The sequence below is a fragment of the Rhinolophus ferrumequinum genome, chromosome 17 (assembly GCF_004115265.2).
Source record: "Rhinolophus ferrumequinum isolate MPI-CBG mRhiFer1 chromosome 17, mRhiFer1_v1.p, whole genome shotgun sequence".
Taxonomy (NCBI): Eukaryota; Metazoa; Chordata; class Mammalia; order Chiroptera; family Rhinolophidae; genus Rhinolophus; species Rhinolophus ferrumequinum.
The window spans coordinates 14,118,041-14,128,951 of record NC_046300.1 but is presented as its reverse complement, the minus strand read 5'-3'; the positions used below and the strand labels follow the sequence as shown (position 1 = coordinate 14,128,951).

The following is a 10,911-nucleotide window of genomic DNA, read 5'->3' as shown; positions in this document are numbered from 1 at the left end:
CCTGCCTCCAGCTAAATAAGTGACTCATGTAGCTGAAGTTAACATTTTTAAAAGCTGACTTTGTGTTGATGTCTGGAGAAAGTTTGATGGACTTTGACGTTTAAGCAAAACAAATTCATTCCAAAGAGCTTTGTGAAGAAAGGTGCTTATTTTCACCAAAGTGGAAATACGCCTGTACTGTGTGTGTTTGTGTTCACCTCAGAAGCAAATCTGATTTTAGGAAAATTAAATGTTGGTGTAGATTTCTTCCATTTTTCTGATTTTTAAAGCATTCGTCCCTTGGTTTCTGCTCTCCCCCTACTACATAAGCGTGTGAGGCAGATAATTAAATCCAGGAGCTCTGAATACATGAAAGAAAGCTCTGGAAAATCATGCTCCAAGTTATTAACAATGATCTGTGGGAGTGGGATCTAGAAACTGGTGGTTAGGGGGTAACTTCTGCATTTTAATTTACTTTCCATAGAACCCCTTTTTTCTTCCCTAGGACTGTGGGCCTCCCCATTACTGTGAAGAGACACCTCCAGGGCAGTTTCTGCTTTGTTCCCAAGTCAGTGCAGGGGTTCTGTGCAGGGAGCCAAGTTCAAGCTTGAACCATGACATGTGAAAGACCAGCCTCAGGCCATGGCAGCGCTTCCCAAGGGTTCCCTGAAACCCCTCTACTACTGGGTGCCTATTTTCAGCACATCAACAGGAGGACAATGTGAGAATCATGGATATCTTAGAATTAGGATGTTTGTCTTCATTCCTTGCTAATGGATTGGATCAGACCATAAATATGCAGTCTCCTCATGAAGGCAAACGGGCATTCAGACCTCTGTGGTCACAGTGAAAGGGCTGTTACATGAAGAGAAAGGATGAGTCACCAGAATGGGGTAGGTGCCACAGCCCAAGAGAAAGGTACTCAGAACAAGACAAGGTCTCCCTGTGAGGCAGCTTGAGAAAGAGCCAGTGGCCTTGGCCTTCATGAAACGTTTGTATGTTGCCTCGGCCTTCTCACAAGGCTGCCTAGAAAACCGTTTTGTTTAGTGATTAAATGTGGATAACGGAGTCAAAGTTACTGGCTCTGGGCCCAGCTCTGCTACTGATCTTCGGACCTTGGGTGAAGAGGAGGATCTGGGCTCCAGGCAGTCCAGCAAGAGAAAGGTAGGTAATCAGACCATTGCATCAGGGGCTCTGATGGCCTGGAAAGTTCCTGGGAGGAGCATCTCACCTAGGTGGGTGTTGGCAGGGCTTCGGGCAGAAGTCAGTTCTGGGGGCAATTAGGTGAGGTAGAATGAGGGGAGGCAAATGTGTCCTCAGCTTTATGAAGAAAGGGAGTGGGTCTGAGTTTGGTTCTCATTCCCCCTGCACCATGCTGGGCACACATTAGACCATCAGTACTAGTTGACAGCAGGAACAAATGAGCCCCTCTGTGGGGTATTAGGAGTTCTGGTTTTAAATACAGAGGTGGGATGTGGCCCATGGTTCCCACTCCGATTTGCTGGGTCAGGACAGGGCCTGCTGGAGCCCAGTGCTTCCAATCCCAGGACACATTTCCCTGTGACCCCTGAGTCGCCACCATGAGTGGACAGCTGTTCCAGTACCCAAGACATGACCGTGTAGGTCTCCAGACCCTGGGCCACCAGAGAGACTGGCAGGGAAAAACTAGCTTCAAGGTGAACCCTCTGACCCAGATGTCCTTGGAGAGACACCAGGACGCGTTAGGGCGAGGCTTCTGCAGAGAGCACATTTAGATGGGGAGGAGGCCAGGGTGGGATTGGGAGGGAGGGCTGTGCAGGGGCCACGGACAGGTTGCACAGGTTCGAAGTTCCAGGCCCCGGGCCACATGCGCGGTCCCGCCCCCGTCGTCCGGCAGGCGGCGATAGAGTACAAGGACGCGGGTGCCTCGGCTGCGGGAGTCCGGCCGGGCGGGGCGAGGGGCGGGCCCCGGCGTCTCCGAGCGTTGGGGCGCAGCGACAGTAACGCCGCGGCCAGGATAGACGGGTGCGCTGCCGGCCCTTCGGTGGCCATGGCCGAGCCCGCCACTCGCCGCTGCTGCCTGGGCTGGGACTTCAGCACACAGCAGGTACTGCCGCGGCTCCGGGTCCGGGGGGGGCGGGGCCGCCTCTCCGCGACGCTGGGCGGGCAGGCGGGGACCCGGGTGCGGGGACTCCTGGGAGGAGCCGCGGGCGCGCCTCCCTTTCGGATTACTCGGGGATCCGGCGCCCCTGCCCGACGCCTCCTTCCAGTGCCGCCCTCTCGCTCGCAAGATGCGACAGCGACCGGTCGGCCTGGACCTCGGCCCTCCCGGAAATGGCGTCCTCCCCCTACCCCTCACCCCGTGGCGGGATCCTGCGGGCACGTGGCGGGAAAGTGCCCAGAGGAGCCAGGGGACCCGGCGGTCTCGCGTGCCGTCATTGCCACCGAGTGACAGGGACCCGAAGGAACTCAAGTACTGAAAGACGGGAACAGACAGACTGGTAGACATGCACACAGGCCCAACCAGTGACCAGGAACCAGATCACTGCTCGAAACTTTTTTTTTTTTTTAAGTGAAATGAGCACAATATACAAATGAACTTTGTTCCATCCTTGGTTGGCACCAGCATGCCTCCTCAACGGTGCCCAGCACTACTGGCCAGAGGGCGGGCTGTGCTGCTCCCAGGACCTGGCAGACAGGCGAACAGAGTCAAAATTTGCCTTCAAACTAGGCATGGGGTACCAAAGGGCTCCTCAGATTGGGAAATCACCACAGTTGTAGTCAAGCCCCTCATCTCACATGGCTCAGGAAGGCAGGCCTCTGACAATCCGTGACCACTAGACCTGTGGGACCTTGCACTAGCGAGGTTACCTTGCTGGGCCTCAGTTTCCCCATCTGTCCAGGAAAGGACTTGTACTGCTGAGTTTGGAGGTCTGCTGCATTAAGACACTGTGTCTCTAGCCATGACCGTGGCCACGGCCTATGAGAACAATAGCCCAGGGGCCTTACCTGGTTTCTCAGGTCCCTGTAGATGTGGACCCCCAGAAATACCTCCGAACCTTGCCTCCCATTCCTTCCGCTCTATGACTTTCTGAGGCCTCCTTGCCAGGTGCAGGAAGCCAGCTCATCTGTGAACATCTGTCTCTAAAGGATTTTGGTGTGGCTGTTTGGGGTGAGGCGGGCGGAGATTCCTTGAGCTACGTGGGTCTCAGCTTCTTTGTTTTACTGCATCTTTGGGCAAGTCCCCAGATGAGGCTCTGTTGTCACAGTTACAGTGATGCACCCCAGCTTGCCAGGAGATCTCCAGGCTGAACCACTCACTCCCTAGGGGGCTGGGCTTTACCTGGTGATATTTGTACCCCTGGACCAGTGTAGAAGCTCAGGAGAATTCTGTACACCATTTTTGAAAAATGCCTTCCAGGTGAAAGTTGTCGCTGTTGATGGAGAGCTGAATGTCTTCTTTGAGGACAGTGTGCATTTTGACAGAGACCTTCCAGAATTTCGGTATGTACCTAGTGTACATGTGTGTGGCGGGGTTGGTTTGGGGTTCCTCACTCAGTCTTTTACATTCATTAACACACTGTTATGGCTTCATCAAACTACAAGAGTGGTTGTCTCGGTAGGATCCTTAGCACTTTTTTTTCTATGCCCGGAATGGTCTCTTCTCCATTCATGCCCAATTCCTTTCATTCATGCATGAATAAATGTAGTAGGTATCAATTGAAACTTAGTTTGCGTCAGTCCCTGTGCTGGGTGCTGAAATTTGATGGTAAACCAAAAGGAGACATGCTCTCCCAGGGCTTCCCTTTGAGTGTGGAGGACTGCTGTTAATCAAAGTATCTCGCAAAAGAATATTTGGTTATAAACTCAGAAAGCCACCGAAGGAAAGGAACTCACTTCTCTAAGTGCTTCTTATAAAGAATGTCACCTAGACTTAGAAGGGAGCGTCAGGGAAAGTCCATAAAGAAGTAGTGATAAGCCAAGATCTGAGTCATTGGAGTTAGCCAGGGGATGGAAGGGAGAGAACATTCCAGGCAGAAGGAACAGCATGTGCAAAGGCCCTGTGGCAGGAAAGAGCCGTGCTTATTCATGGAATTGAAGACAGCCAATGTGGCTGGGGAGCAGAGAGGGAAGTGGTGGCTGTGCTGAGTCATATAGACCATGTTACAGAGTTTGTCTTTATCCTAAAAACTATGGTCAGCTACTGAAGGGCCATCTGGATGGGGGTGAGGTGTGACACGGTTATGTTTATGTTTTGAAAAGGTCTCTGGGTGAAGTGGGAGAGCAGATGGGGGTGGCCAGAGTGCATGTTGGGAGATCATTGAGGAAGTTTTTCAAGATCATCTGGATGAGAAATGATGGTGGCTTGGAGGAGAGAGAGCTTGGTGGTCAAATTGACAGGTCTTGGTGCAGAATTGAATGTGGGATGTGGTGAAGTTTCTGGCTGGCCTTTGGGATGGATGGTAGACTGTGGAAGAATTGGTTTTGGGGAGAAAGGTCATGAGTTTAGCTGTTATATTGATTTGGTAGGGTTGCCAGAACAAAGTATCACAGACTGGGTGGCTTATACAACAGAAATTCAATACCTCACAATTCTGGAGGCTGGAAGTCCAAGGTCAAGGTACTGGCAGGGTCACTTTCCTCTGAGGCTTCTCTCTGTGGTTTGCAGATGGCTGCTTTCTTGCTGCCTCTCATGTGGCCATCCCTCTGTGGGTGTGCACCCCTTGTGTCTTTTGGTTGTATTATCTGTGTCCTATTCTCCTTTTATAAGGACACCAGTCATACTGGTTTGCTGTCCACCCTAATGACCTCATTGTAACGTAATCACTCTTTAAAGGCCCTAACTCCAAATACACTCACATTCTGAGGAGCTGGGGGTTAGGACTTCAACATATGAATTTGAGTGGCACACAGGTCAGCTGTGGACTTACTGCTTTTGAGTTAGCTCTGAGAGTTCCTGGTGGAAGTGTCCCTCTATGTCTGTTTTAGATGTCACCTCCTTCTTGAAGCCTTCCCTTCTGACCATTTGTGCACCACTCACTGCCCATCGTGTTGTATTGCCACCTCTCCCCCAAGGCTGATGTACCTCCTTTGAGCTGAGGTTGGAAGCCATCTTGCTTTCATATTTTGTATTACTGCTGGCCACGTATGTTTGTGTCTTTCAAGGAATTGGTCCATTTCATCAAAGCTATCAAATTTGTAGCCATGGAGTTCTTAATATTCCTTAATTGTCTTTTCATGTATATGTGATCAGTAGTGGTGACTCTTCTATCATTTCTGATATTGGTAATTTGTATCTTCTCCCTTTTTTTCTTGATTAGCCTGGCTAGAGATTTATCAACTTTATTGATCTTTTCGAAGAGTTGGCTTTTGGTTTCATTGATTTATTATTTCTTTTCTTCTGCATGCTTTAAGCTTAAACTATTCTACTTTGTCTAGTTTCCTGAAGTGGAATCTTAGATTATTGATTTTAGCTGTTCTTTCTTAAAATATGCATTTTTAATGCTATAAAATTTCCTCTAAGCACTGCTTTTGCTGCATCCCACAGATTTTTTGTTTGTTTGTTTGTTTGTTTTTGTTTTCCCCTTCCTTCCACCTCCCTCCCCCCACGGTTCAAGCAGTTGTTTCTCAGTCTAGTTGTGTAGGACACAGCTCCCTGTCCCATGCTGGTATTATGAGCCTTGTGGCTCCCCCTGGCTAAGGCAGTCGGTCGCCAGTGTTTGGTCCCAGCTGCTCACAGCAGCTCTCGCGGGCCACTCACTCTGGCTGCTGGCCACTCATGGCAGCACACAGTAGCCCACAGCAGCTCACTCTGGCTGCTGGCCTGAGGCAGCCCACCCCAACCTCTGGCTGCTCACGGCAGCCCAGCTCCAGGGAGAGCTGTTGTTCACAATCTTAACTGTAGAGGGCGCAGCTCACTGGCCCATGTGGGAATCGAACCTGCGACCCTCAGCGTTAGGAGCCTGGCCAACCACTTGAGCCACGGAGCCATAGGGCATCCCACAAATTTTGATCAGTTATATTTTCATTTTTTTTTAAGTTCATTTTTTAGTTTCTCTTGAGGTTTCTTTGACTCAGTATTTAGAAGTGTATTTGTTAGTCTCCACATCTCTAGTTATCTTTGAGTTGTTGATTTCTAGTTTAATTCTATTATGATCTGAAACCATACTTTATATTTCTTTTAAATTTTTAAATTCTCTCACCCTCACTCTTCCATTGACTAAGTCAATCAGTTCTCTTCATTAGACATCTTTGGGGTGGGGGGAGGTATCCATAACCAAAGTACTGTATTTTTTTTACTCAAAGTTAACATGTTTAAGATCTTTTAAACCAGATACATACATACCTAGTTCATTCCTCCCTCACCCCCAGATCACTTTCTGGTTTGGGTCTTTTTTCTTTTTTTTTTTACAATTTTATTGAGGTATAATTGATGTAAAATAAATAGCGCATATGAGTATATAAAGTATACAGCTTGATAAGTTTTGAGATATGTGTTCCTCCATAAAACTATCACCAAAATCAAGATAATCAACATTCCTATCCCGCAAAGGTTTTCTCATGTCCCTTTGCAATTCATCCCTCTTCTCCACCCCCAACCCCTGGAAATCACTGGTTTATTTTCTTATCACTATAGATTAAGTTTATACTTTCTGGAATTTTATATAAAGGGAATCTTAATTATGTACTCTTTTTTTATCTGACTTTGTTTACTCAATGTAATCATTTTGAGATTTACCCATATTGTTACATGTATCAAAAGTTTGTTCTTTTTATTGCTCAGCAGTATTCCATTGTATGAATGAATCACAATTGGTTTTCCGTTCACCTGATGAGGGACATTTGGGTTGTTTCCAGTTTTTTTCTACTATGAAGAGGCTGTGAAATTCATGTCTTTGTGTCAACATAAGCTTTCATTTCTCTTGGAAATGAAATACCCAGGAACAGCTAAGTCATATGCTAGGTGTACGTTTAACTTTGTCAGAGATTGCCAGATTATTTCCCCAAGTGCTTATTTTAATAACAATATTTTGTCAATAGGCATTGCATTTACTTGGTACATAATTCAAAAGAAACAAAAGGCAACAGTGAAAAGTCTTAATCCACCTGTGATTTCATCTTTCCTCCTGGCTTTTTTGTATATACTTCCAGTGTTTTATATTGAAATATCAGCAGATACGAATGTTCTTATTTTCTCCTTTTCTTACACACAAAAGCACCTTTACTTTGCTTTATTTATTTTACAACAGTCTGATAGCCAAGAACTTTTCCCACAGATGCAGCACTTCCTGTAGCCACACCTCCTCTACCTCTCCAAGTCCAAGTCCAAGTGGATTTGGGCTTATCCAATTCCACGCTCCCCCAGTCCCTTAATGGTCACTGCACCAAGTAACATCATGCCTGCCTTTCAGGGTGAACCCCTCAGATTTAGAAGGCTTGTTTTTGCTGGTATTTTCTGAGACTTGCCACTCTGGGCAATTTCTATGCCTTCTCTTTCCATTTCACGCTGCATTTGCACCTGTTCAATTTAGAGTGCCACTTGAGGTTGGGGAGGAGGCGTGTCCACAGGAGGTACCCAGGATCTGTCACCGCTGGGCCCCCGCCCGAGCTGTGTCCCACATTCTCTCTTGTTTTCCTTGTAGCACTCAGGGTGGAGTTCATGTCCACAAGGATGGTCTGACAGTGACTTCTCCGGTCCTGATGTGGGTCCAGGTAAGCCCAGGGATTCCTGTACCTCACCTGTCCCCAGCTCATCTCACCAGCAGACCTAGTGATTTGCTAGGAAGCCCAAAGGTGGCAGCTCATGAGAGCATTGTTGAGACCAGATCTTCATGGGGAAATGGAGTCTGCATGGTTCCCAGGGCCAGCCTCAGCTGGTGTCAGTACTCCCGAGCTGAGAGGACTCACAAAGGGCGTCCAGGTTCTGGAGCCACGGAGGCTGGGAGGTCCTCACCATCTTTAAAATACCAAAAGCAGACCTTTCCCAGACACTGCATTCAGCCCCTGTGGGCAGCCTTGTACCCTGAGACCCAAACACAGCCTTGGGTTCTTAGTGCCGAGCCCCCAGACCCCTCATCTCCCAGGGCAGGGGCCCTCAGAATGGTGGCTTGTGACCTGCCCCATTGGGCTTAGATTGGTCCCAAGCAGGTCCGCCCACTCAGGACCATTGAGAAAGGAAGATGCCTCTTGCCAGATCCAGGTGGCCCATGGGGCCACAGGACCAGGGGTGTGGACAGCACAGATAGGCACAATAGAGCTGGGGCTGCCTGTTGCCACAGGGGACCCCAGGCCCTGAGACCGGGCGCCAGCCAAAGGCAGAACTTAATGTGTCTGCCAAAAGCTTTTCTAATCCTCCAGTACCTGTTTAACCAATTCCCTGCACTAAATTCTTTCTGTAAAGACAACTGGTATGATTTCTGTTTTATCAACCTGACCCTGACTACTAGTGGAAGAGGGGGGTAAAGGGTGGATTTCCACCAGACAGCCTGGCTGGAATGTACTTCAGAGCGCTGAGCCAGAGCGAGGGGCAGTGATGGTGGGGATGGGGGTGACAGGCAAAAGTTGGTGTCTGGAGGTCCCTGTGATGATGTCGAGAGCTTCCGGTGAGCCAAGGCCTTAACTTGGGGAGGTGAGCGGTGGGTAGAGAGCCAGGCTTGGGGTTGGGACCAGGGCGACTTCCAAGTCTGAAAAGCCCTCAGGACTGGACCTGTGCCAATCCCTGCCTGATGTTTGGCAAACTGGGCTAGAGTTCACAGCCATAGTCAGGACTATGAAAGGAGCCCTCCCACGGGGGATGGCAGGGTCACGCAGAAGCTCAGGTAGCTTACCTACCCACACAGAAAATCCAGCCTGGGGTGACCAGTTCCTGCTGTGAAATCTTAGGGGAAGTGTCAAGCTTTGCTGGACAGTGCCATCCATCCCACCCACCCATGGGGTCTTGGTAGAAACAAGATTCCAACTGGATGGTGGAGGGTGGAAGGAAGGCTTGGAACAAATGGCCACCAGCTCTACCTACTTTCTCCAACCTCACGCTGCTGGACACAGGGAGTGTGGGCCTGGAACCCCGTTCCGGTGGGAGCTCTCTACTTTGCTCTTCACTTCTTCATTGCAGTGAAGCCACGTCACTATATGGGGGGTCGAGAATGCAAATAAACCAAAATTTGAGCCACCTTGTTTTTGTTCTTCCTGAGTGCATGGAAGTCTCAAATTTGGGGAAGCCCAAGTTAAGGACTGGTGCTTTATAATTCCACTTAACATGTTTGTAGCATAGTTCACCTTTTTTATGTGATTGATGCCTCCTTATTTAATTAACGTATTCCAGTGCTTACAAATCCCAAGGCATCAGTTCTTTCTTTGTCAACTCCGCTGCAACGACAAGCACTTCCATTTCAGCTTTGAGGCTTGTGTGGCTGCCTAGTTCTGTGGTTCAGTACAGTCATGGGGATTCTGCTTTTCTTCTCAGGCTCTGGATATCCTCTTGGAGAAGATGAAGGCTTCGGGCTTCGACTTCTCTCAGGTCCTCGCCTTGTCTGGGGCAGGCCAGGTTTGTCTGCAGCAGCCTCCGTCGACCAAAGGAGGGCGGATACCTTAGGCAGCGGCCCGGGTGGTGGCTCCGCTAGAGGGAAGGTGCTCGTTCTTGAGACCCACTGCACACATTTTGTTGTCAGTAAAAATCTTTATAGCTGTTTTGCCTTGGAGGATGTATGGCTTGGCTCCTTGCAAAAGGATCTGAGAGAGTTCGTACGATTCTACATTGTTCGAAATTGGACAGTGGATGAGGAGGAACTGGGGAGAGGTCTGCTGAGGGATGGAGGGAGCAGTTGACATGAATTTATTATGGCTGGGGGCACTAAAACTGCTTTTCTATTTCCTGGAAGTAAAACAAAGTCAGAAATGATACCGAAGATGATAGCAATTTTAGTAGTAGAGATATTAGTAATAATAACATTGATTGAGCACCTAGTGTATGGTGGGTGCAGTGCTGCGCCTTTTACGTAACTTATCTGACTGAATCCTCATAACGATTCTACGAGGTGGTATCAAGGGGTAGTTAGCACAGGGGTTCTGGCCAGGCTGCCGGCTCTGTCATTTACAAGCAGTGACCTGCGGCCCGTCATCCAGCTTTCTGGTGCCTCTGTACCCTCATCTACCATAGGTCAACGTGAGTGCTAAATACATAGAACAATGCCTCGTACACAAAACCTTACTGTTTTTATTATTGCCATTTACATGGAGAAACTGAGGTGACGTCAGAGAGGTGACGTCACTTGCCCAAGGTCCCATAGCTGCTAGGAGGGGAAGCCAGGACCCAAGGGCAGGTTGATCCTCTGAATCACTTTGCTCCACGCTGGACTGGCCCTGTTTTCACATCCTTGTTAGAGAGTGCGTACTTATTTTTCTGACGATGCCTCGTCTTCCCCTGACCTAACAGGAATTTATTGCTCCTGTCCTTGTTAAACTAAATGGATTCCCTGGGCGATCTTGTCTCATCTGAACCCCAGGCCAGACACCTTCTCCCTCCTAAGGCATCCCCGTCACACCCATGGCCAGGTGTCCTGTGAATACCTCAGACTTGTCATGTCCCAGATGGAGCACCCATCTTCTCCCAGACCTCCTCCTCCTCGGGTTCCCTTTCTCGGGGCATTCTCCCTGTCCACTCAGAGCCACAACCCAAGTATCATCTCCCCACTTCATTCAAGTGTCCCCATGTTCATTTGTACACAACTGTTCTCCAACTCCGCCTCTGTTGCCCAGGCCCAGTGCCCGCCATTTTTCTCTGGGCCTCTACTTCAGCCTGTCTGTCTCCAGCCTACGTTCTCCGACTCCCACGGGCCCCTTCGTACATGTAGCCCTGGCCACGTCTCTCCGCTGCTAATCCAGAGTTCCCACTGCCTCCGATACAAACCCCAGTCTCCTAAGCAGGGACATCAAGGCCCTGGTGCTGTCACCTTC

At 49.1% G+C, this 10,911-nt stretch overlaps 1 protein-coding gene across 4 annotated transcripts in view; it reads left to right on the top strand.

Annotated features, from left to right (window-relative positions):
- Positions 1–1,098: 1,098 nt before the first annotated feature.
- Positions 1,099–10,911, top strand: part of XYLB (xylulokinase) — a 43,970-nt gene continuing 34,157 nt past the window's right edge. The window contains exons 1-5 of one of the 4 annotated variants that reach the window (XM_033133126.1): positions 1,099–1,143; positions 1,856–2,065; positions 3,380–3,462; positions 7,602–7,671; positions 9,422–9,502. In XM_033133126.1, the coding sequence (XP_032989017.1) occupies positions 2,009–2,065; positions 3,380–3,462; positions 7,602–7,671; positions 9,422–9,502 (291 nt within the window). In that variant the 5' untranslated portion in view covers positions 1,099–1,143; positions 1,856–2,008. Of the gene's footprint in view, positions 1,215–1,819; positions 2,066–3,379; positions 3,463–7,601; positions 7,672–9,421; positions 9,503–10,911 lie in introns of those variants that run through there. The other 3 variants (XM_033133125.1, XM_033133124.1, XM_033133122.1) reach the window with 3 other exon arrangements.